The 25,355-nt window shown below is 45.7% G+C and overlaps 3 protein-coding genes and 1 non-coding gene across 5 annotated transcripts; 2 read left to right on the top strand and 2 right to left on the bottom strand.

Moving 5' to 3' along the window:
- The first annotated feature begins 1,823 nt into the window (after nt 1-1,823).
- Nucleotides 1,824-15,922, top strand: ppp4r4 (protein phosphatase 4, regulatory subunit 4). Its single transcript, XM_046373566.1, has 25 exons — nt 1,824-2,580; nt 4,643-4,716; nt 5,352-5,454; nt 7,485-7,632; nt 7,754-7,827; nt 8,117-8,223; nt 8,411-8,518; nt 8,607-8,728; nt 8,951-9,073; nt 9,598-9,740; nt 9,852-9,971; nt 10,201-10,278; nt 10,378-10,461; nt 10,624-10,797; nt 10,907-11,012; nt 11,245-11,392; nt 11,492-11,636; nt 11,746-11,784; nt 11,886-11,957; nt 12,040-12,103; nt 12,283-12,360; nt 12,833-12,923; nt 13,870-13,931; nt 14,027-14,621; nt 15,620-15,922. Exons 1-25 carry the CDS (start codon nt 2,473-2,475, stop codon nt 15,663-15,665), a joined length of 3,012 nt encoding a protein of 1,003 aa, XP_046229522.1. The 5' UTR covers nt 1,824-2,472; the 3' UTR covers nt 15,666-15,922.
- Nucleotides 15,923-16,165: 243 nt separating this feature from the next.
- On the bottom strand, nt 16,166-20,601 carry LOC124050759 (protein Z-dependent protease inhibitor-like). Of its 2 annotated transcripts, none has more exons than XM_046373588.1 (6): nt 20,486-20,601; nt 18,771-19,067; nt 18,399-18,692; nt 17,923-18,196; nt 17,371-17,518; nt 16,166-17,143 (listed from the first exon to the last, which is right to left on the bottom strand). In XM_046373588.1, the coding sequence occupies exons 2-6, from the start codon at nt 19,051-19,053 to the stop codon at nt 16,955-16,957; spliced, it is 1,188 nt and encodes a 395-aa protein (XP_046229544.1). In that variant the 5' UTR covers nt 19,054-19,067; nt 20,486-20,601; the 3' UTR covers nt 16,166-16,954. The 2 variants fall into 2 exon arrangements, with proteins under 2 accessions (XP_046229544.1, XP_046229543.1); XM_046373587.1 differs by having other exon boundaries at nt 20,476-20,587.
- A 1,222-nt stretch (nt 20,602-21,823) lies between these two features.
- Nucleotides 21,824-25,168, bottom strand: xrcc3 (X-ray repair complementing defective repair in Chinese hamster cells 3). Its single transcript, XM_046373597.1, has 7 exons — nt 24,943-25,168; nt 24,402-24,539; nt 24,106-24,318; nt 23,777-23,931; nt 23,476-23,688; nt 22,802-22,839; nt 21,824-22,640 (listed from the first exon to the last, which is right to left on the bottom strand). Exons 1-7 carry the CDS (start codon nt 24,995-24,997, stop codon nt 22,418-22,420), a joined length of 1,035 nt encoding a protein of 344 aa, XP_046229553.1. The 5' UTR covers nt 24,998-25,168; the 3' UTR covers nt 21,824-22,417.
- trnac-gca lies at nt 23,059-23,130 on the top strand. Its single transcript has one exon. It is a non-coding gene; the product is annotated as a tRNA-Cys (tRNA).
- Nucleotides 25,169-25,355: the final 187 nt, after the last annotated feature.

Raw genomic sequence — 25,355 nt, 5'->3', positions numbered from 1 at the left:
ACCTGTGTGTACCTGTGTGCACCTGTGTGTACCTGTGTGTGACATACGAGACGTCGACACTGCTGACGCTCGCTCATCCTGCGACTCGTCGTTGGTCTCTGAAGTCCCTCGTGAACTTTCTTCTGTTTTCCTGTTTTAGTTGTCAGAGTTGGACTTCCTGAGTGGAGGCTCTGAGGGCAGAAGGTGTCGTCTCCACACTCTGCAAAGCCCCCGTTTGTCATTCTGGGTCGTATGAATAAAACTGGGAGGAGCTACAGACTGCAGACTTCACGTTAGTTTGGATGTTTACTCCTGTTCCATCCACATGTCAGGATGTCTTCATCTGGTGATTTGGGTTTTTGTTTGAGTGGGGGTTCTCGGGATGATGGTGAGGATGATGATGATGTGCTCTGGATGAAAGTGTTTGTCAGCTGTGGTGCGTCACATGAAATGAAAGGGACAACTTGGCGCTCTGAAGGTAAACAGATAATGTGAGGCCGACCTCTTTAAGTCTGGCTCAACCTGCTGCTGAATGTGGGATCAGACTGGGACTGGAAGCCGCCGAGGTCAGCGGTGTTTATTTCCTCTGCCTGAAGCCAAAACATTCACGGAGAGCTGATGAAAATACGTCACACACAACACTCACTTCTTCTTGATTTTTCATATTCCTCACGTCTGGTAAACACAAACAGACCTGAATGTGATCAGCTGAACAAACATATTGACAGAGATCAATAACGTGTGTATGATCAGTGTTCTTAGCATGAACTATAAACAGATGCCACCGGCTCTTTTTAAACGTTTGTGCCTGTGGTTCCACCGGTCCCTCCACCATAACATAACCTGAACCTTTATGTAACGTTAGCTGTAAGCTCACACACTTTAGACTTTAACGTGACAAAAACACCAAGACAAGCAAACCAAATGAGCAAAACAATATCTCATGTTCATATCATCATCAAAGCCAAGAACTAAACTGGTCATCTGTCTTTGCATTTCAGAATAAAAGCATTTCCTGTTGAGTTATTGCCATCAGCAGGAAACACATTTTTATCATATATTTAGTGTGAATATTCTCAGCTATACAGCGTGAATCGCATTATTATTATTTTATTCAATCAACTGACCCAATGACCAGTCAGTTAATCAATTACATTAATTAAATCAATTAATAATTTAAGGTTTTAAAAATGGGCCATGATGTGCCATGTGCTGAAACTCTCAGTCTGAGGGAAACCTCAAGGCTCTGCACTGTGACGAACATCAGGTCGTGTATTCATCATCATCATCATCATCATTCCAGGCCCGTTTCTGCTTCATCAGAAAACTAAAATGATTTGTGCTTGTTCTTTAAAACGTGTGTGTGTTTTGTGTGAACATTGGACCGGTATGAGCGTGGTTCATCATGACGACACTTTAACGTACTGTACTTACTAAGCAGGACTTTGAGAATGAGTTTGGTCCCTTGATTGCATTCAGCCGCTTCCATGGAAACCGGGTGCCGATCACCCGGTTCCGGTCCGGTCCGGTTAGCCTGGAAGTCGCAATGCATATTTAAAACACAAAATGTAAACTTCGAATACTTTGCGCTAAAATGTCAAGATATGGTCTTGAACGCGTCTAAATATCTGTGTAAACTGATTTTCAGCAGAAAAGGTGGGTTTTGTTACTCTTTAAATAAAGTTTTTAACGTGCAGGGTGGACGCCATGATAAAAAGAGATCGTGCTAAATATCTGCTGTTTGAGGATTTTCACATTCTTACTCATTCTGCAGTTTTGGATCTGAGTTTTGAATGTGATCTGGCAGTCATGTGTAAAACGTCCTTTAAGATGTCTGGCGTGATGAAAATGGGCCGAAATTAAAAGTGATCCTTTTGATGCAAGACAGCCTTCGTCTTTCAGCTGCAATTGGTTACTGAGTCACCGAGCGTGGAAATAAGAGTTAAAACGCAGATTTTTTTAAACCGAGTCTGGCTTAACGTGGAGGGGGGCAGAGAGAGAGTGGATTTGGCTCGGAAGCGGTTCATGTGATGGTCCCTGACACCAGCTGGCTGTTGGGATCTGCGCCCTGCTCTCATACTAACGCACTGGAGGACTGTATTCAACAGATACTCTTCAGAACAGTGGACATATCTCCGACATAATTGCAGCTCGGAAGACTAAATGTGCGCCGATTGGAAAAATGGACAGCGATGATTTGTGAGGTATTTGCGTTGAATCTCTGACAGATGCTTTATTTGCGGATGAGCGAAAAAAAATATTATATTATTAGAATTCTGAACGGAGTCTGGTGTGACGTGACACCGCCCCCCTCCTCCCCGCCCCGGACAGATCGAACAGGGATCTCCTTGGAAACGGTTGGTGACAGTACCCACCACCACCACCACCACCTCCACCCCGTCCTCTCTCTCCTCCTCACCAGGGATGGTTGGTACTGAGATCGGCCGCCTGCTCTCCCACTAACAACCGAACTGGGACATTTTCAGGGCGCAGATGTTCTCCAGCAGAATGACTCTGAACCAGTCCAGCCTGCTGTACGGACAGCTGGAGGATCTGCAGGAACTCGCCTTCATCGAGAGGCCGATCCGCAGGAGTCTCAAGGTATTTTTAACGTTTCACCCTGAGATTTCATAGATATGACAATGAAGCTGTCCGCAGAGACAGACAGGTGAGGGCGGTCATGTGTCCAACACATGTGTGACATGTGAAGTGATGATGATGAAGGTGATACTGTTGTGTGAGTCAGTGGGAGGAAGATCAGCAGCCTCCATGCAGGAAGCAGAGGGGAGACCCGCTATCTGCGCAGCATGACGCAGTTTCTGTCTGTCTGCAGTGAGACAGACAGGCAGACAGACAGTTTGGAGCTCAGCAGGATCTCCTCTCCTCTCTGTCTGCATGCAGTCAAAACGTGATTAACGCAGGAAATGTGATCGATGTTTATATTAGTTTTGGTACGACTGAATGATCAGTTTCTAAGTTGTGCCCTGAACACAGCAGTGACGACACATCTGATATGAGGACAGACGTGTACAGAGCACAGGAGGACGTCATATCAGTCAGTCATCACGTATTTCTACAGTTAACTACAGGCTATAGCTGAAGTATAAATCATCAAAATCGTAGTCAATAATAGTAGCTATCAATAAAGTCATCAGTTTCAGCTGATCAATATGAAATCTAACATTAGCAAAAACAGATTAGAAAAAGAAAGAGTCAAACGCTGCTGTCCCATCAAAGCATTCAAGAGCCAATCAGGTGTTCTGGATGATAATAATAATAACATGATACTGAATCATGACTGTAGATGTGAATCTGATGTTTATTGTCTTGATTAATCAGCTCGTTATTCTCCAGCTCGATGTCTTCAGGTGTTCTGTTTTGTCCAAAGAGATTCAGAGAAGAAATCAAATATTCACGAAGGTGCAGCTGACACGTTTGTCACTTTGACATCAGTAAGGACGACTGATGATCAGATGCTGTTCACCTCCTTCAAACCTCCTGATGAGACGCGCTGATGTCACAACATGTTGACCAGTTTGCTGTTTTTTCTGCCGTCAATCCTCACAGATCGGCTGAGTCATACAGCTAAATCATTTTGAAAGTCACACATTCTGAAAAGTGATCACGTGGCTCCACATGAACTGAATTTATCCATGTGTGTCTGGTCTGAAGTGGGCGGAGCCACTGACCGTGACATCACAGTGTTTCCTGTTTGAGTCCAGCAGGAGGTTTTGTTTCATCTGATCGTCTGATTAAACTTCGCTGATCAGCTTTCTGCTGTTTAACTGAAGCTTATTTAGTTAAAATATTAAAGCGTTCAGAGTCTTTAAGTCACATCTTTGACTTTTTTGTAATTTATGTCACATTTATGAGACATGAAGAAAATAGAAGTTGACCTAAAAAATGTTAGAAGTATTTTATTCAGATATTTCATGTCAGTTATGTTTCATTTAATCAGACCCAAAGATTTAGGAGGAAAAATGATCAAGATGAGAGAGGACAAAGACATCATCATCATCATCATCATCATCATTCTACTGCTTCTCCTGCTCACTCAGAAAAACGTGGGGGTGTGGAGGGGCGGGACTTCGACATGATGGTGATGATGATGAAGATGTGAGGGGGCGGAGCCTGGGTGTCCTCTGATGGGAGAAACCCAGACGTCATAACGACGCAGTCACACACCCCCATCTCCTCCTACACACACTACAGTCTGCATCCGTCCAATCAGCAGTGATTCTGTGTGTGTGTGTGTGTGTGTGTGTGTGTGTTACACTGCTCCCACACCACACTGTGGGAAACAAAGTGAATAACATCCTGAGAACAGCTTTTCTTTTATCTGAACTTGTGCTAATCGTGCTAAGGATGCTAACGAGTTGCTTTGGCCTCCACTGAGTGAAGCACATTAGCACCATTAGCACCATTAGCATGAGCAGGATTCAGCAGCTCATATTAACTGTGATGGGTAACTGAGATCTGTGGAACTGATCCACCTCTTCCTGTCACTGCAGCCATTTTGTTTATGGGACTTCCTCTGGACTTCCTCTGTAGAGGTGTCCATGATGCATTCACTACTGGAAGCTTTTATCATGAATTAAACAAAAACTTAAACTCAAATTGCCTATTCCTGAGTTGTCTGACTGTGTTTGCTGTTTCCTGTCAGACGGCGGAGGAGATCGATCAGCTGACTGTGGATGAAGACCTGAACGACATCGAGAGGGCGGTCTACCTGCTCAGGTAGCAGCTGGGTGCTGTGTCTCGCTCTGTAGTTTCAGAAACTAACAGCAGTCATGCTAACAGATGGTTTCTTCCACTGTGGAGCAGAAACAAATGTTCACCTGCAGCAGAGAGTTTTTCTCATCGTTTTTCAGTCGGTCCAGAAACAGTCAGAGTGAGGAAGAAAACAGATGAATCCACAACAAATGAAAAATCTTTTATGGGTAGAAGGGTTTCTGCTGTACGGAGTCTAAGGTGAAGGAAGAAGGTGGGTGGAGAAGCAGCTCAGTCCTTTCCTCAGACCCAGCAAACTTTGAAGCCAATTAAACACTGAAGGTAATAGTAGTGAGATCCCAGAGGCTCTAAACTAGTTCACTGAACTCATTCAGCGTCTGAACTGAAACCTGTCACAGAAGCCGGACTGAAGCTGCAGGACTCACGGAGTCTAGAATGTGGAGAGAACTCAGGATTTGAACTGATATCACCTGAGGTGATCGATCCATGTTCGGACCTGAGAGCAGGTCACTGATTAGAGTCTTTATGGTTGAAGTGCTGGCTCTTTATTGGCTCAGATCCAAATTCAGGTGTTTCATTTTTTACTCTCAGTTGAGCTGTGCTGAATGTTTTCACTCGTGTTCTTCCTCTTGTGTTGTCAGCGTGGGTCAGGAGGTGCAGAGAGCGAGTGTCATCAGTAACCTGCCAAGCCTTGTCCGCCAGAACCCAGCGGAGACGTTTCGTCGGGTGGTACCAAAGGTTCGGGTACGTACGCAGTAACATCAGTTACGCTGTCTGTCAGTGTTCTGTCACATCCCTGAGCATCAAATCCAGACCCAGCAGGGACCCCTTACTGTCTGCTGGAGACACACCAGACTTTAAACGCTTCGCTTCATAAAACAAAACAAAAACAGCTCCACCGCAAACCCATCAGTATGAGACTGTCAGAGCAGCTGCACCACCCCTTGTAGTTTACAAAGCCCAAGGGGGGTGGAGGTCAAGGAGACCAGGGTTCACCTCCTGTGTGAAACCAAAACGTTCTTTTAAAACTTAGTCAAAGCGCTGCTTCACGTTAAGCGTGTGTTGGAAAGGCTGTGCCCTTAAAGGGTTTTCACATACAGAGCATCCGGACAGTATTCACACCGCTTCGCCTTTTCCACATTCTGTTGTGTTACAGTCTCATTCCAAAATGGATTCAATTCAATTTTTTCCTCAAAATTCTACACAAAATACCTCATAATGACAAAATGAAACAAGTTTGCTTGAATTTTGTTTCAAATTTATCAAAAATAAAAAACAAAAATATAACACGTACATAAGTATTCACAGCCTGTGATCAACACTTTGTTGAAGCCCCTTTGGCAGCAGTTACAGCCTGAAGTCTGTTTGAGTCTGATCCTGTAAGTTTGGGCAGTTTCTCCACCTCCAATGCAGAACCTCTCAAGCTCCATCAGGTTGGATGGGGAGCGTCGGTGCAAAGCCGTTTTCAGATCTCTCCAGAGATGCTCAATGGGGTTCAGGTCTGGGCTCTGGCCGGGCCACTCAGGAACATTCACAGAGTTGTCCTGAAGCCAGTCCTTTGTGATGTTGGCTGTATGCTGAGGGTCTTTGTCCTGTTGGAAGATAAACCTTCACCCCAGTCTGAGGTCCAGTCAGAGGTCCAGCCTCTGGAGCAGGTTGTCAGCAGGATGTCTCTATACATTTTTCTGCAGTCGTCCTTCCCTCGACCCTTGCTGGTCTCCCAGTTCCTGCTGCAGAACATCCCCGCAGCATGAAGCTACCACCACCATGCTTCACAGGTGAATTGGTATTGGCCAGGTGATGAGCAGTACCTGGTTTCCTCCAGACATGACGCTTGTCATTCAAGCCATAGAGTTAAATCTTTGTTTCATCAGACCAGAGAATTGTGTTTCTCGTGGTCCGAGAGTCCTTCAGGTGCCTTTTGGCAAACTCCAGGAGGGCTTCCATATGCATTTTACTGAGGAGTGGCTTCCGTCTGGCCATACAGGCCTGATTGGTGAGGTGCTGCAGAAATGGTTGTCCTTCTTGAAGGTTCTCCCCTCTCCACAGAGCAACACTGGAGCTCTGTCAGAGTGACCATTGGGTTCTTGGTCACCTCCCTGACTAAGGCCCTTCTACCCCGATCACTCAGTTTAGCTGGGCGGCCAGCTCTAGGAAGAGTCCTGGTGGTTCCAAACTTCTTCCGCTTGTGGATTATGGAAGCCACTGTGCTCTTTGAGACCTTTAATGCAGCAGAAGTCTTTCTGTGCCCCTCCCCAGATCTGTGACCCCTGGAGCCTATCCCAGCTGACTACGGGCGAGAGGCGACCCTGCACTGGTCGCCAGTCAATCGCAGGGCCAACACACAAAGACAGACAACCTCACACTCACACCTAGGGGGCAATGTAGAGCAGCCAATTAACCTAATGTGCATGTTTTTGGTATTGTGGGAGGAAGCCGGAGAACCCGGAGAAAACCCACGCAGGCACAGGGAGAACATGCAAACTCCACATAGATCAAGCTTGTTTCACTTTGTCATTATGAGGTATTTTGTGTAGAATTTTGAGGGAAAAAATGAATCGAATCCATTTTGGAATGAGACTGTAGCATGAAATGTGGAAAAGGCGAAGCGGTGTGAATACTTTCCGGATGCTCTGTACAGACTCTGACGGGTGTCTCGGCATCAGTCCCTGTCGACTCAGGATGTGAACTTTTATGGGTGGGTGGTCACTGTGAGAAATGTCAGGAGTGTTGCACAGGTGTGTCATTCAGGTAACCTGTCCTGCATGATTCAGGAGGTCCTGAACGGAGCCGCGGCAGAAATCCAGCTTGCGGCAGCAGCATCGTTTTTGACCATCCTGCAGGATGACATCATCCTGATCCACACCCACACCTACTCCATCCTGAAGACCGTCCTGCTACACCTGAACCACCGAGACACAGGTAACAACAGAAGACAAGTTTTGAAGTTGACACTGATGTTGCTGATGCTGACATTGATAGTGATGTCCGTGTCACAGTGTTGATGTTGATGTTGCTGTTGCTGTTCTGTGTTGTTTCACAGTTGTGAGCAACGCGTGGTTGGAGACTCTGCTGTTGGCTATCAACGCTCTCCCCAAGGAGACCATCAAACAGGAGGTTATCCAACAGTTACAACACTTCCTGATCAATACTTTGCACAAACACTCATCACTCATTACTGATCAGCATTAGAGCAGTTTAAAGTCCCAACTTCCATCCCCAAAACAGCCTGGGCAGCTCGATTAGGGAAATAAGATGCCCAGAAGACGTGTGTGTCTCTCTCTCATGTCTGCTTCTCTCTCCCTCTGAGTCAACCTGTCTTCTGGTTTTTAAGATAACTCAGTCTTCCTGTGTGTATTTACACGTCTCTCTCTGTCTGTGTGGCTACCTGTCTGTCTCTCTGCAGGTGCTGAACCCTCTCCTCTCTCAGTCCCAGCTGTCTCACTCTCTTCAGGCTCGTCTGGCCAGCTGCCGCATTTTAGGGAAAGTCGCCTGCAAGTTTGATTCTCAAATGTGAGCTGCAACACGCCATGAACACTGTAGTACTACATACACTGTATACTGTACACACGCACAACATCAGCCACTGTTATTTATTCAAATGAATATCATTAGTTGATTATGTGTATTCCTGTATGTTGAGCTCAGGTGTGTCATTCTACCTGCTCTGATAATCACTGGAGTCTTTCCTTTGTGTCAGAGTGAAGAAGGAGCTGCTGCCGCTGGTTCGTTCGTTATGTCAGGATGTGGAGTTTGAGGTCCGAGCCTGCATGTGCCGTCAGCTGGAGAGCATGGCCAGAGCAATGGGGTAAACTTCACCAAACACGGGGTCAAAGCCAAACACAAATCAAACACCCTGCTGTGGTGAGACAGTGCGTCTCCTGTCGCTCCCTCAGGGTGGACGACACCAGGACGGAGCTGCTGCCTGAACTGGTGGAGCTCGCCGAAGACGAGGAGAGCAGCGTCCGTCTCGCTGCCTTCGACACCATCATCAACCTGATGGAGATGATGGACAGCGGTGAGTCGTCAGGCGGAGCTGTGGTCAGTCAGTGTCAGCTTAAAGTTAAAGTTTCCTGAGACTGAGATCTCATGTCAGACAGAAAACAAAAATAGGTGACAAAGAAGCACACTTTGCCTTCTTACGGAATCAGTTCTAGGTGTAGTCGCCCTCTGTCAGCAGCAGTAAGTCAGAAGTCCAGAGATCTGCAAAGACTCTTAAATCCCCCTCCTCCTCTCTCAGATGACAGACTCCATGTCGTGGTTCCTCTGGTGATGTCAGTGTGCGACGTGTCTTCGCAGGCAGACGAGGCTGTTGTGGCTTCGTTGTCCTTCCAGTTTGGGAAGCTCTGCAGTGGCCTGGCAGGTGAGCTTCAACACTGGTGTCACACAGTAGAGACAGCAGAGACAGGATTAGTTGCAGTTGTAGGGTACTGGGGGTTGCTGAGATTCACACAGAGATGCTCTAGGGGACCTCGCTGGATGCAGAGGACAGTACCCGTGGAGTGGCAACCCCATGCTTTGGTTTCTAACTTCTTAAAAAGGGGGAAAGAAGCTGTGGACCAGAAGGTGGACCAAAAAGATTTTGGAGGGGTCACAGGAGTTTGTCCTTCCAGTCTGTCTATATTTCTTTTGAGAGCTTGGTCAAGGTTTATGTCCATGTCTCTTTAGGTATCTTGTGGGGGCTACTTTGGGAGTATGATGTACCAGGGTTGTTGCTACAAGTCCCTGTAGAACCAGAGAGAGAGAGATGTGCCTTTGTTCCAGGCGGAAAGTCCAATATGTTCTCAGAAGGTTTTGGACTCCAGCAGGGTTGTTCCTGATTTTCAGAATCTGAAGGTGCAGCATGTTGGTAAGGTGAGTCTCTGATGAGTGGTTGTTATGTTTCAGGGTCTTTGTCAAATGAGCAGAAAGGCCGGTTGCTGCAGAGGTTTAAGGTGTTGTGTCTCGCTGGTCTGCAGACTGAAGGAAACCAAACTGATGGCAACAATGAGTCAATGCTGATCCGCTGCAACTGCTGCTACAACCTGCCGGTAGACACAGAAATACACACACTGAGATACAGGACCCCAGAGTTCAGTTCAATCTTCAGTCCTCCAGGCGGTTGATGTCACTTTCCGATCTGTGTCTCTCTCTGTCTGCAGGCTATGGTGGTGTTTTCTGACTCTGCTCACTTCCTGTCTGAGCTCTACCCGAGTTTTTCCAGCCTTTGTTGTGACCCAGAGGTCAGCGTTCGACGAAGTGCTGCAGCCAGTTTCCACCAGGTCAGACAATAAACAACATCTTGATGATTTATCTGTTCTTACAGTCTGACCAGCAGCGGAGCTAAAAGGTAAAGTTTGTCGTGAAGGTGTCACTAGAGGAAAGATCTATTATGATCAGACCAGACTGAGCAACACACCAGGGTTCAATATACAGGGACACTGTGCATCAGTCTGTGCTTTGAAAAGCGCCCTTCTGTGATGTCACATGGGTCCCACCCCTTCCTGTTAGGTGGTGAAGCTGCTCGGTTCAAACATTCAGCTGGTCCACAAAGAGCTCCTAGTTCTGCTGCAGGACGACTCTCTGGAGGTGAGTCCGTGCGCAATGCCAACACTCTCAGATGTTGTTATTCAGAAATTAGTTTTGTATGTGTCCGTTTCACATGCCAAAGTCTTTGTTGTTGTTGAGGTGTTGGACGCTCTAATGAATCACCTAGAGGAAACTTTGGAGGTGGTTCTTTCCAGAGGAGACAACCTGACGCTGGACAACAAGGTAAGAAAATAAACCTCCAGCAATAACCTTAGTTCTGAGTGTAACATTTGTTGACTATGCTACGATTATACTCTGTCTGTCGCTTCCCTGTTTCTAAGCTTGGTTCTTTGTTGTCCTCTGGTTCCTCTATGTTCTCCACTGACTGCTGTGGTTCCTTCAAAGTTCCCAGAGCTGCTGTCAGCTCTGCTGTTAGCGGAGCAGAAGGTTGGATGTTCTCTGCGTTGGCGCCTGCATGAGAAGCTGCTGCAGCGTTACAGCTGCCTGGCCAGACTGCTGCCTGGAGAACTGCTGCACCAGAGCTTCTCCCCTCGCATCTTCATCATCCTCACCACCAACGTCAGCACTACCAGAAACAATACGACAAAACACAGCGAGACATGACACAATACAACAAACAGAGCAGCTGAACAGACAGGTGATCCCACTCTGGTTCTTGTTGTTGCAGAAGGTGTTGCCAGTTCAGAAGGAGGCAGCTCGGACGTTCTGCACGTTCCTGCGTTACAACCGCAAACAGGAGCAGCGACAGGAGATGATGGAGCGACTGATCCAAGGTCCGACTTTTGTGGTCGTTCAGTCTCTGGTGCTCTGTTTGTGATGTCACTTATAAATGGGTGACCTCAGTTATTTTCCATCACTGACACCTGCATTTCTGTCTCAGCTAAGGGACTGCCACTGTAGTGTGTACGAGACAGAAAACTTAAGATCTGTCAACCACTGCAGAACCCTTTCATGGCTGTTGGACAAAGTGTTGACTCTTCATCTCATTGTGTTTCTGATCTTTAGATCTGGCTCAGGGGCGGAGCTACTGGAACCGTCTGAGGTTCCTGGATGTTTGCGAAACAGCCACTGAGGTTTTCTCCAGAAAATACTTCAACAAACACTTCCTGATCCCAGCACTTGAGCTTGTCCATGACCCTGTCGCTAACGTCAGGTAGTTCTGACAGTCCAGTTCGGTTCTGTGCTGTGCAGCAACCTACACCATCAGAAAGCAGATGTAACACGCCCGTGTGCATGTCCACCTGTCTGTCAGGTACAAGCTTTGCCAGCTGTTGCCCAAATTGCGTTCATCTCTGCGCTTGCCGGCTGATAAGCAACTGCTGCAAAAGCTCGAGTTCTGTGTCCAGAAACTCCTCTGCAGAGAGAAGGACAAGGATGTGGTGGCCACGATCCGCAAGGTAACATCTTCACAACCTGAGACCAGTCCAGAACGTCTGTCTGAACACTCTGTAGGTCTGCATGAATAATAATCCACAATGAATTAATTGTGCTCACAATGTTTTTCAGACAGTGTTGGAACTGGACAAACTGGACCTCACAGAGCCTGTAAGCAGCTTGTTCTCATAAAGGACCAAAGTATAGAAAACATCTGAGGTTTTTTTTTTCACTTCTGATGTTCCTCCATCCGGTTTGTTGTGGTTTTGTAGTTTCACAAGAGGCAGGAGAGGGATTTACTGGACCAGAAGAAGGAAAAGGAGGAGACTCTTCTGCTGGAGATGGTAAGCCTGAACCATACAGATCACGTTCAGTCTGAATCACTTCAGTTCTGCATTGTTTTCATGATGTCTCCTCTGCCATCAGGAACATCTGGAGCGCCAGCAGAGTGAAGATAAACTGAACTCTGAAAAACATACGGAGAGAAAACGTGAGCTAAACTGTGATGTTTTACTTTTGCCTAAAATGATCCACAGAGGAGAGTTAATTTGATGATTTGTCAAAATAGTTCAGTTAGTCGTTTTAATTGATGTGTATTACTTGTCAGAGTTTTTTAATTAATGTATTCCTGCTTTTTAGTCCATTCTGTAAACTGTCTGCCTTTGACAGGAAGGGACAGTAAGACCAGTCTATCTGCTACCAAATCCATGTCTGTGTCTTCGTCTGGAGCCACCTTGTCCTCCTCCAGTAAGACAAATATATGACTGAAGACGAGCTGTGACTATGTGGACACTGAGAGAATGTTCTACCTGTGAACTATGAACACAGTTTTCTTCTATTTGATCTTGTTGCCTGTGGAAATAAGCAGCTACAAGTTCACTCTATCAGCTTACAAGGTGTTGACATGTTAGCATTGTTTGTGCTGAAAACAAGTGGTTAAAGTTTCAGTTTCATAAAAATACTCAGAACTTGGCACAAAATGAAACTGACTTTATGTAGCTCAGAACATTTCAGCTTGTTTGGACAGTTTAGGGATGAGTTGCACTGTGGTATTCGTGGTAATTCAGTACATACTTGACTAAGATAAGAACTTTATTGATCCCGCAGGAAAATTGTTGAACTAATTGTCGAAATTGTTGACTATGGTGGAGTTTAAACCTTACATCAATCGTCTCTGAAATTCAAATTGTGATGATGATGCTATTTGTTCTCCTTACAGGTAAAGAGATGAGGAAGGCTAAACTTTCACGGAGTCGGTCCCTCAGTAGTCAGCCAACGACATCCAAATCTACCAACTCAGACAGACCTCTGTAAGAACTGGTCCTGTTTAAACTGTCACCTCAACAATCTCAGGGTCTTCTTCAGATGTGCAGGAAAATGGAACATGAGATCTGTATGTTGGTTGGTGCCTGAAACATCACGGTTTAAGTCTTCTTCACAGGTGTTAATATTACCCTTACTTAGAAGCAGGTATCAAGGCAAAATCTAGATATTAGGTTCTTTAAACGTCACACCACTGGTTGATATTGTGAGGACGATTGTGCATCAACTTTAGAACGAGCATGATATCACTGCACACTTATTCCACAAATGTGGACAGACACACAGCCAGAGGCCAAACAGGACTTAAGTTTGGCTGGTGCGACCAAAGACTATTCTCAAGTCTGGTCTTAGCAAAGACTGACTTACTGCAGCTGTTATTAGGATCAGGTTTAGTAAAGACCAGATGGGGGCAACCAATCCTTGGTCTTTGGGTTGAGGCTGAAAGAATGAGGGTTCAAACAGTTGAAATTAGTTGTCTTGGCAGGATTTCTGGACTGAACTCAGAGAAGAACAAGACCATAGGACTTCTGATCAACATCTGTGCAGGATCCTCCTGGAATCATGCTTGATGATCTCCTTAATCATCCTCTTGGCCTTTGTCAGTTTGTAGATTTAGTCGGACATCTTGGTCCTCCTCTGAGCCTCTGCGTTAATCTTCTTGGCCTGGTTGCTTTCTGGCTTCTTCTTCACCATGATGGCAGTCCAGAAACAGAAATGACTTTACAGCTTCAAACATGTGAGAGTTGAAGTAGCCGCCTCAGGGCGGTGATGTAGAAGTGTACTCAGGCTGGGGTCAGTACTCTTTGAGATCACTGTGTGGTCACTGGGGCAACTGGAAGCTTGCTGTTTGCCACATCTCATCTGGAATACTCAAACTTCAACAAAACCAAAGTTCATGCTTTTGTATACTCTGTTTTTGGTTTTGGTTTTCAGGAAAGTGAAAGAGCTGAGCAGTACATCTGGAGCCGGGAAGCCCTCAGTGTTATCGAGCAAAGGTATGACCTCCTGCACATCTAACACGGACTGTTACGGACTTAGAGGAGACACTCTATTTGATTGTCTTTATTCATACATCACCTGTGTTTTATAGATGACTCCTTGAGGACTGCCCACTTCACTATGGCAAGCCAAGCCACATCCTCTATGCCAGTCTTGATCCGCAGCAACACCACCAGCCTCCTGGACAGGGCCAGCACACTGGACCACAGAGCCAGTAGTGTAGACCACAAGACCAGCACACTAGACCAGAGAGATCACATAACCATTACACTGGACCACAGAACCAGTAACATGGATCACAGGAACAATATAATGGAGCACAGAACCACTACAATGGACCACAGAACCAGTACATTGGACCATAGAACCAGCGCCCTGGACCAGAGAGACCACAGGACCAGTGCCCTGGACCAGAGAGACCATAGGACCAGTGCATTGGACCAGAGAGACCATAGGACCAGTACTTTCGACCAGAGAAACCATAGGACCAGTACCATGGACCAGAGAGACCACAGGACTGGTACCTTGGACCAGAGAGACCACAGGACCAGTACCTTGGACGAGAGAGACCACAGGCCCAGTACCCATGACCAGAGAGACCATAGGACCAGTACTTTGGACCAGCGAAGTAAAACAATGGACCGGGGCTCCGGGGTGAAGGACAGCCAGTCCAGAAAGCTGTCGATGTGAGTTCTTGCTAAGACATTTTGCTGGTAATTGATGATCCCACAAGGTTTTGTAAGTCGACTAGGTAAAGGACTGCCCCCAAACAAGCTTGTAACTGAGCTTACTGAACCAATCACAGGGGTCTTTATGAATCAATATTTGTGTGAGACCATCCCTCCCTGAATCCCTCCGCAGTAAGTCAAGGAGGGGTTCATGTTTGGTCTTTTGTGGTTCCACTGTCATAACAGTTAACTTATCCTGTCCAACAGTAAGCGTGTTTGAACCTGGTTTATCTCCATCTTAACCCTGACCTGACCACATTTTGTTCTGTTACTTTTTAGCTCAATCTTTATTCTGGTTTAGGCCTGTTTTATGTCTGGTTTGCTGAAGGTAAGCCCTATTAATTACCCTGATTTAGCCTCATGGATTTCATCTGGCTTTGAGTCTAATTTCACCTTGTCTAACGTACTGCTGCTTCAAGGCTAGTTTGACCCTGTTTTAGCCCTGTCTAAACCCTGGTTTATTCCAGTTTAGTCATGTTATTGCGTAGGTCAGGCTTCTGATTTAAACTTGGTTTAGGCCTGTTTTGAATCTGACTTTGCTTTAGTCTAGCCCTACATTTACCTGTTTTCAGCCCCACATTAACCCTGTTTAATTCAGTGTTAACCCTGTTTTAACCTGGCCTTTAACCCAATGCTAACTTTGCTCTTGATTAACCCCTTTTTTTTACCCAATTTTAGCCATAGATTGTCCTTGTTTAATCTGGCTTGAGCCTTGATTTAGGCCTCGTGTTATAGAGTTCTGACTTCATTTTGTTTTAAACCTGTTTTGTGTTTGTTTCACTCTTGCATTTATCCTGTTTTAGTGCTAGATTGGGTTATGATTTAACATGCTTTATTTGTTTGAACCGGGTTTTAATTACTCCTTAGAACAGAAAGGTCAGATTTATTAGCGGGTCTGAAAGTAAACTGTTCTCAGGTTTAAAAAATAATTTATGTCCTGTTTTTTTAATCTGCAGAAACAGGAAGTCAAACTCTTTCAGCGTCCAGTCAGGACGAGACTGAAGATGATGATGTTATTATACCTCCACCAGGCCATCAGCCAATCAGCATTCAGGGAGAAGTTTCCATACAAACAGCAGCTTCACATGTTAAAGGACGAATAATGCTTCAGAACATTACCCAGAATGCAACAGGACACCATCTCTTCCTCACAGTCACTAACAGAGACAGTGGACTTCTGCTGCTTTTATTTTCTGAGCACTGTGTAACCTAATGATCCCATCCTGTCACCTGATTGGTTCAGTAAACTCCACACGTACAAACTGTTGGTGTGTTCTTATTGGCTGGTGGTTTCATCTGCTGAAAGGTGATTGTTGGATGATCACTGACATTGTGTAACTTTAACTTCGCTTCCTATTTGAGGCTTCACGCGTTTGATTTGTCTAGGTGTTGATTGGTTTGGAGTATGTGATGTCACTGTGATGTTTGGTGACATCAGGTGTGGTGTTACTGAGCTGCAGAGATACATTTTTAGTGTTTACATCGGAGATTGATGAGAAAAAGTCATTTTAGTGTTTAATATTTTCCAATGAAGGTTTACTGCAGGTGGTACATACATGTTTTTAACAGTGCATATATTTAACTAGAGTTACAGTTGAATACAGTAAATGTCATAAACTATACAGTGCATATGGTATGATAGTAGTTATCATGCTAACATTTAGTTTATCATCAGTTGTTAGTCTTAAACCTGCTGAGTGCATCAGAACATCCCCAACATTTTTGTCATGTGTTCACCAGCACCCTAAAGGCTCGTGTTTCAGTGTCAGGGAGGAAAGAAAGTTACCACAAATATGTACTGTGGAAGTTCCAGGTCTACTACTAAAATGTTGCCTTGTAATATCAGAATTTTACTAGATTTGTTTTGTCTTCCCTCTGAATTTAATGTCATTCAGCCTCCTTCCTGTAGAGGGCAGCCTTCAGTGCTCTCAGCCAGAGAAGTTTGAAGAAGACAACCGTGAAGAGTTTTTATCAACTGGTTGAGTTTGTTTGTGTGTGATGCTTTGATAATACACTCTCAAAGCTGTGTTAAGCTAACTGTAAAGGGAACAAAACAGGCATCACCATAACCTCATATCACCAGTAGAGGGCACCATTAACCCAAGAGCTCCTGCAGCTGACATCTACGGCATCGTCTAAGGTTTTACAGTCAAACAGTCCTTTATCCTGTAAGATCAGGACAAAGTCAAACTGTACACATAAATGTACGCATGAAGGTGAGAAGGAAAGGTTGGGAAAAACTTGAGTTTAACAGGTGTAGCAACAGAAACTCAAGTGGGCGGGGCTTCATTTTATTTCTTGGTGGGGTTGATGACTCGGCCCATGAACATCACGCTGCGGCTCGCCTCCTGGTAGATGATGAAGATGAAGGGTCTGTTGATGGTCAGTCGAGGAGGAAGCGCGGAGAACATGTTGACTCCGTCTCCTGGAGTGATGTCGTTGCTGCTCTCGTCGACAGACAGGACAGATTTCTGATAAACCTTTAGACGGAAAACAGTTTGAAGGTAAATAAGAAAGTGTGGTTTGGACAAGAAAACTTTCATGGTAAGAGACAGAGTATAGCCATAAATACAATCGTGATAAAAGTAACTAAAACGAAGCTCAGACAGGTCCAAAGAGGTGGTTCAGTAGGCTCACTCCTCATCAGTACCACTTCTCTCCCACTTTAAATAAAGAGGACTCGTTTTGTTTTTCACAGTAAACTCACCTGTGTGAGTTTGGGTCCTTTAGAGCCACTCATGTTGCTGATGTCAGCGTCATCCTGAAACACCTGAGTGATGTCAAGAGTCTGCAAGACGTCGCGCAGAGTGTAGGAACGCTCCAACAGGAAGCGGGGAAACTGCACCTCCAACTTCCTGTTTACAAAATAAAGCAACTTCACTTCACCTGGAGGTTCTGACAGGCTCAAACTCTGAGGGCCAAACAATTCAAATTTATCTTCTTTTTCAAAAACCAAATGAAAAACATTTTTGCATTAAAGAGAAGGAAGTATGGAAGGAAGGATAGAATAAAGGAGATAAGGAAGGAGACAGAATGGTGAAAGAAAGGGGAGGAAAGTTGGAGAAAGAAAGGAATGAAGTAAGGAAGGAGGACAAAAGGACAAAGTGAAGGATAGAGATGGAGATAAGAAAACAAGGAATTAGGGAAGGCAGGTAAAAAGATGAAAAAGATGTCCTTCCTGGTGAGGAGGTGAGGAAGGATGGAAGTAAGATAGGAGATAAGGAGGTAGGAAAGAAGGAAGAAGGAAAAGGTCTCTCACGTCTTCTTCAGCTGTCTGATCCAGGCTCGGATCTTCTCGCCAGTCACTTCCTCTTCGACGGTGGTGATGTCCACATCTTCATCAGGCAGCACAACCAACATGGCCGTCCCGTCCGCCATCGGCAGCTTCAGCACACCAGCCTTCACCAAGCGGTCATACGCCAGGAAGTACTTATCAGCCCTGAACATCATGGGCACCATGACGACGTGATACTTGTCCACGTAGAAACGCTCATCCTGAGTGAGCGTTGAGTTAAAGAACGGACTGAACCGGGCTGAGAAAAAAAGACATTATTTTTTAATAAAAATTGCCTGATCATTGAAGTTGTGATCTTTGCTGTCGAAACATTACGACTTCATAGCTGACAAATATTTTGTTCTTCTAAAATTCCGACTTTATTCCCAAACCGTTCGCTCAGGCATTAGATAAGCCCACCCTGAGGCAGGTAAGCCTGCCATCTGAAAAGTGTTGCATACTCTGGTAGTAAGCGGTGGTGGCGAGCAGCAGCTGGGTTTGAGGGTCCAAGTTGGCGACCAGCCCCTGGACCTGGTCCCCAGTCTGCTCCTCAGCCCAGCGATTGATGATGTCGGCAGCTTCCTGTGGCGCCGCGAAGGCCAGACTCTGAGCATTCCCCCCAAACTTTGTCTGAAGCAGCTGCAGGTAGGATGATGACACCTGGAAGCTCTGCGAGGGGAAGATGGCCAACCCCTGCCTCAGGTTCGTGGCGCCACCCCTCTGCAGGATGACACTTCCCAGATTCTGAAACAGATCTGAGAACAGCAGACACAGACTGTGACCTCACAGTTTGAAACCAAAACAATGACAGTCTTCTTGGGGCCCCGAGGTACCTGGCAGAGTCTGAGGTTCCAGTCCAGTCAGGCTGAGTCCCTGCAGCAGCTGGTTCTGCGTTGGTCCGCTGGTTGCGCCCAGCAGCGCTGAGAGTGCAGTGGACAGCGTGAATGGAGACAGGAAGACGTTGTCATCCGTTCGGCTGGAGACGGCTCGGTACAGGCGGGCAGCGAAGTCTGCGTTCTTATTGATCAGGTCCTCCAGGGCGGGGTCAGCGGTCTCAGAGGAGGCCAGACTGACGAAGAGGAGCCCAACCAATGAGACAGGGATGAATGGAATCATGGTCACAGCGCCCTCTGCAGGAAGAGGTGGGAACTGAATTGACATTTACTGACTACTGACTGATCTTGATTATTAGCAGCCAAATTGCTGCAAAGGAACAACATAACAGAAAGAGAAAAACAATAAACACAGACCGCGTACAGCGTGGAAACAGTAAGTCAGACTTCATTTGGAAAATAAATGTTTTAACAGAAACGTGTGTCAGTCTGCAGATGTTTCTATCTGAAATGTACTGCAGGAGAGACGAGTGATCTGCAGGTGGCTGACGGTTTAAGATGTTAGCAAAGTGTCCACTGCTGCTCCAGTCTCACAGCTCTGGACTCTGATTGGCTGTTCTGCGGTCTCACAGCTCTGGACTCTGATTGGCTGCTCTGCGGTCTCACAGCTCTGGACCCTGATTGGCTGCTCTGCGGTCTCACAGCTCTGGACTCTGATTGGCTGCTCGGTCTCACAGCTCTGGACTCTGATTGGCTGCTCCAGTCTCACAGCTCTGGACCCTGATTGGCTGCTCTGCGGTCTCACAGCTCTGGACCCTGATTGGCTGCTCCAGTCTCACAGCTCTGGACTCTGATTGGCTGCTCCAGTCTCACAGCTCTGGACCCTGATTGGCTGCTCTGCGGTCTCACAGCTCTGGACTCTGATTGGCTGCTCTGCGGTCTCACAGCTCTGGACTCTGATTGGCTGCTCCAGTCTCACAGCCCTGGACTCTGATTGGCTGCTCTGCGGTCTCACAGCTCTGGACACTGATTGGCTGCTCTGCGGTCTCACAGCTCTGGACTCTGATTGGCTGCTCTGCGGTCTCACAGCTCTGGACTCTGATTGGCTGACAGCTGTTTTCAGCTGCTTTGGCACAGCCTGATGAAAACCATGAGTCTGCATATGTAAATATCATATATTGTGTGTTTAGCCAATGTGTTTTAGTGCCTCAAATTGATTAAACGGCTTTTCCAGTGCTGTCATTATTAATTGATTATATCATCATTACAGCGAAATGTCACTAAGTGTTTCATTAAACAAACAGTAAAACCAATAAATTCTGTTCATGTTCAATGTTCATTACATCCTCACTCAATATCAATATCAATATATCAATATCAATCACCCTCTCGATTAGACTTCCGGTCTACAGGGCCACGCCCTGACGTCACACCCCGTCAGGGCTTCTAATTTGAAATGATGGTTTTAATCCTGCTAAGAAGCTGACAACACTTCTGATCAGTCCGGATCGATAGGAGATATCAATCTATTGATCAGCTTTCTGCTGCTGTGCGTACGGTAATACCCTCCATCATTTGGGCTCTGTATTGATTATATAAGCCCTTCATGACGTGTTGTTGATAAACAGTTGATGATGATTTGAAGCCTCTCAGTCTGCCAAAGTCAAAAATAAACAACCGGAAACGAACAAACGAACGAACGTACAAAGTCCTACCGGGTTTCGATCTTTGATCTTCGATCGGACGTCTTTCTCCTCTCAAGCCTCACGAGCTCTGCATCATCATCAAGCTCGAGCTCTGATCATCGCCGCAAACAAGAACAGTACATCCGGCCACTTGTTTCACAATAAATGTTTATTTTGAGAGAAACAAACCATAACTGAAACTACGGAGGCCCTGAAGTCCTGAGAAAAATAGATTTTTTACTTTATACTTTTTTTACTTTATACAAAAATTAAGCCTGTTTCAGGAAGAAACAAACCAATCCCCCAATATGCTCCCCGGGCGCTTGATGCTGCCCACTGCTCCTGTGTGTGTTTCACTGCATGTGTGTGTTCAGCTAAGGATGGGTCAAATGCAGAAGACGAATTCAGTGTGTGTATGTAAAATATATATACTGTCAATAAAAGTGGATTCTTCTTCTTGTTCTTGTTCTTCTTAAAAGAACGAATGAAAAACTCAAACAGGTTAGATCAACAACCAGTTCGTTTATTGACAGGAAATCAATTAATTTAATTCTAAAAATACCTGGAGTAAAAATGATCTGACTTCACCCTCTCACAAGTCAACGTTTGCTTCAGTAAACTGAATCTGCACTTTTTGGTTCTCCAAAGCTTTCACCCACGTCCCATGGCCTTCATCAGCAGACGGAGTTAATTCAACTCATCTCAACTTCTTCCATCTGAGTGGACACTTTTTCTGTTTACTGATGTTTAAAACATATAATTGTACAGCAAAATAATTGAAATAATCAATAATTATCTACCCAGATCAGAATGAACAGTTTATCAACATGAATAAATTGTTTTACAATATTTATCAATATCATCAAACTGTAGATATTAGTGGTCTCTACATATTAATGGGAATTCATTCAAATGACTTGACTCCTTGTATTTTAGCTAAATCCCTCTCACACTTTAATAGGATTGTTGTCATTATCATTATTTGTAGCACTGATCTTCTCAGCTATACGTCTGCAGTCAATAAAGTAGGAAAGAATACAAAAAAGAAAAAACCTTTCACCACCATATTCGTTTTTAATTTGAATTACTTGCAGTTGCTGTCAAATTAAATTCTCTGAGCTGACAGGTAAACACTGAAACTCGTTTCAATGATCAAACTGTTCTTCCAGTTCTCTGCTGTCACCAAAAACCAGATTCACGCTTTTGTTTTGAAAGCAGCTCCTCTACTGAGGTTAAACCGCGCATGTGCACTGACAGAAACCTGACGTCATGGTGTTACTATCCGTAAATGTCAGCAGGGGGCGCTGCTGCTGCAGGAAAGACATAAGAAAACAGAACAAAAAGACACAAAACAGAAGATCTGCTTTCTACATTTTAGAAAATTATTGGAAAAGAATTTTATTTAAAACAGTAATTCTAACAGGACAGAAAAAGAAAGTGAAAATCATTTAAAAATCCATGAAAATATCCTCCAAGGTGGTTGAGTGCTAGAAAGGGCTTGTATTGGGACCAATAAGCTTAGATTCTGTCAAATTTCTGCTCTTTAATTCAAGACACAAAAACATACAGTGGAAGAAGTACTCAGATACTGATGTGAAAGTACTAGTTGTGTGTATTAGTACTAAGTTACAAGTCCTGCATTTAGTAAGTGATACAATGTCATGAAAGTATGTTGATTAGTGCAGAAAAACATTCAGCTTGGCTCAGTTAATGAGGCAGCACAGTCAGCTGCCCATTTACTTGTGGACATGTAGTGTATCATGTCCGTGTCCACATACTTTTAGCCATGTAGTGCATAAATACAGAACTTTCATATGAAATGGGCCATAAGGCAGACTGCTAATACATACATATAACTTCCATTGCAAAAGCTATATTTTTGTCAGCTCTAATGTAGTTTATTATGTACATCCTTATGTTTATATATCTTTACAAATCTTTAATCTGAGTGTTTTGTGCGGTTCACGGCTCGCCGCTCGTGACTCCTCGGACCCCCTCCCTCCAGACGGCGGCGTCTCTTCCGTCTCGGGCCAGATGAGGAGCAAACACCACCTCCAGCCTGCGCAGGGCGCTGCGCTGGTCACCACGGGCAACTGTGACCTGAAGGCGCCGAATCATCAGCCGAACTAGCACCTGACTGGCCCAGGCCAACCCCAGAGCTGGTGAGACGCTGGAGGACTGAGGACTGAGAGAAATTTGATTAAAATCTGAGTGGAGTTCAGTCTCCTCGGAGCTGCTGCTTCTTCTGCAGCTCAGTGTGATCAAACTTTCTACTGGCTTGTCATGATTTTTCAGATTCACACACCAAAAGACGGTTGAAGAAAGGAGATGTGAAATGGTTTTTACCCGAAAGTGTCGTCTGAGCTGTTGAACACGTCGGACACCTGAAACACAAACAGGATTCAGATCTGTTGTCCTAATACTCTGTGAAGGGTTTGCCACCAATGTCAGCTCTTCACAATTACAGTCATCCTTCAGGAAGTGTGGCTGCTCAGAGGGGCACCTGGCCTGACACCCTGTCCTGACAGGCCTGCAGTTCACAGTCCCGAACAACAGCTGCTCCCAGTACTGTGGGCCTACTGGTCCAGTAGGCCAGTCCAGGAGGGGGTATAGCTCAGTGGTAGAGCATTTGACTGCAGATCAAGAGGTCCCCGGTTCATAACCAGGTGCCCCCTGGTCCATCACATCAGCAGCTGTTTAAAATGCCCCCCCCCCGCTTCATTAGCCGGCTGATGTGCCCTTGAGCAAGGCACTTAACCCCCGCAATACGAGCAACAAGCGCTCCCCAGGCGCTTGATGCTGCCCACTGCTCCTGTGTGTGCTTCACTGCATGTAATCTGTCAGGTGTTGCATGTGTGTGTTCAACTAAGGATGGGTCAAATGCAGTAGTAAAATTCAGTATGTGTATGTAAAAATATATATACTGCCAATAAAAGTTGATTCTACTTCTTCTCTGGATCCCAACAAAACAAACACAACCAGCAGCTCTGCCATGACGTCAGAGGACAGGTGTGCATTACCTGGTTGATGCAGAGGACAGGTGTGGTAAACTCCTGGCTCAGGTGGTGCAGTGTGGAGGAGAAGGTGAGCAGCTGTTTGGTCCTCTCCAGCCAATCAGCAGCCTGGAATTCAGACCTGAACAGAGCCGCCACCGAGTCGATCACCAGGAGCCGGACCAGACCACGAGCCAGGAGGAGGGGGACACGGCGGGACAGACACACATGCAGTGAGTCCTGCAGGTGAATAAATCAGCTGCATCATCAGTCAGAATGTTAACAGTCAGCCAGCATCACTGATCAGGGGTCAGTTTGACAGACTCACCAGGTCAGCAGCGTGTTCGATGTAAACGTGGTCACTGAACTGGAGTCTGCTGATCAGTGATGGAGGGACATCAGAGCGCAGACAGGACTGATGTCTGATCAGCTGCTGCAGACGTTTGATGGGAAACGAGTCCTCAGTGCAGATATAAACAGCTCCTGCAGACAGACACCATTTTACAGGACACGACCTGCAGCATCCTGTCTGCACAGGATGCCTTCAGGCACACTGCTGAGTGTAGGTCAACTACACTTAATAATACATAACAACTCTTCTGGGTTCTGGAGGTAATTTGGGGCATGTAGATACTACAAGTATCAACGTTTGCTGACCTGAGCTCAGTCCCCCATGCTGCGCTGGGTACTGTACAGACAGACAGAGCTGCAGAGCCAGCTGTGTCTTCCCTGCTCCACTCTCTCCAGACAGCTCAGTGACGCCCCCCACAGGAAGACCTCCCCTCAGCAGCTCATCGAGGACGGGACAGCCAACGCTGAGCCTGAGGCCGGACTCCAGCCTGGGACACTCTCCACGATGGAGCAGGAGGGCTGCCCACATTAACGCACTGGTTAATACATGTTGTGACATCACGTTGTGACGTCCAATCGGACTGCGTGATTACTGATCTGACCTGAGACTGGAGGGTGTCGTCTGCAGGCGGTGGCAGCAGCAGTGAGCAGCTGCTGGACGTCTGAGAGGGACAGGCCGGTGAGTCTCTGCAGGTCCAGGCCAGAAACGCACAACACCTCTCTGACAGATGTGAGTTTAGCTGGAGGTTAAAAACAGCACAGTAACAGTGAAAATTATCAAATAATGACAACAGACTGAATGTCTCAGTTTATACATCTAACAACAGGATACAGACACTTGTGGCTGTACAAGGCCACCCACCACCCACAAATCATTACGCTCCAGCTTTTAGAACGAGACAGAGAAACTCCATACAAATATCTGCAGCTTTAAGTCAACCTTTGAAGTTTGGAAGTTTTGTATGAAACTTTGTCGTACATCAGCTACATACAAATACGCTATGTACAATACATGCGGATGGTACAAGTAGAACATATAATCTAAGACAGTGTGTTCTATAAACGCACTACTTTTGAGAGTGAGGGATGAAATATTTAAGTGTCATATTTGTGAATGGAGTCTGGAGTTGGGGCTCTTTTCACCTCTCTTCACGGCTGCAATGATCCTCGGGCTGAGCTCCAGCTGATGCCAGTCCATCTCCCCGCTGAGGACATACTGTCACCGCTGTTGCTTCAGTGAATGTCACAAAACCAGAAAGACTTTTCTTTAGCTTAGAAATAAGTTTGGTTTGGTTTGGTTTGACTTTTCCTACCCGAAGAGCTCTACAGTGAAAAATACCCGCCGGAATGAGAGACGTCATCACGCAGCGCTGGTTGGCTGGAACCATTTAACTTTGTCCTTGGGGGTGGACGTTTCCGATTTAAATATAAAATCAAGTCAGATTTATTGTACTGCCCAATAATCATTAAACTATATTATAATAAAAACTTAAAACTTATTTTTTTCCCCGAGCCATTTTTCTCTCATGGATTAAGAAACTCTTCGGGTCAGCTCC

Source organism: Scatophagus argus, chromosome 19 (assembly GCF_020382885.2).
Source record: "Scatophagus argus isolate fScaArg1 chromosome 19, fScaArg1.pri, whole genome shotgun sequence".
Classification (NCBI taxonomy): Eukaryota; Metazoa; Chordata; class Actinopteri; family Scatophagidae; genus Scatophagus; species Scatophagus argus.
Note: the sequence above shows the minus strand (reverse complement) of the source record. Positions and strands in the feature narration are given on the sequence as shown.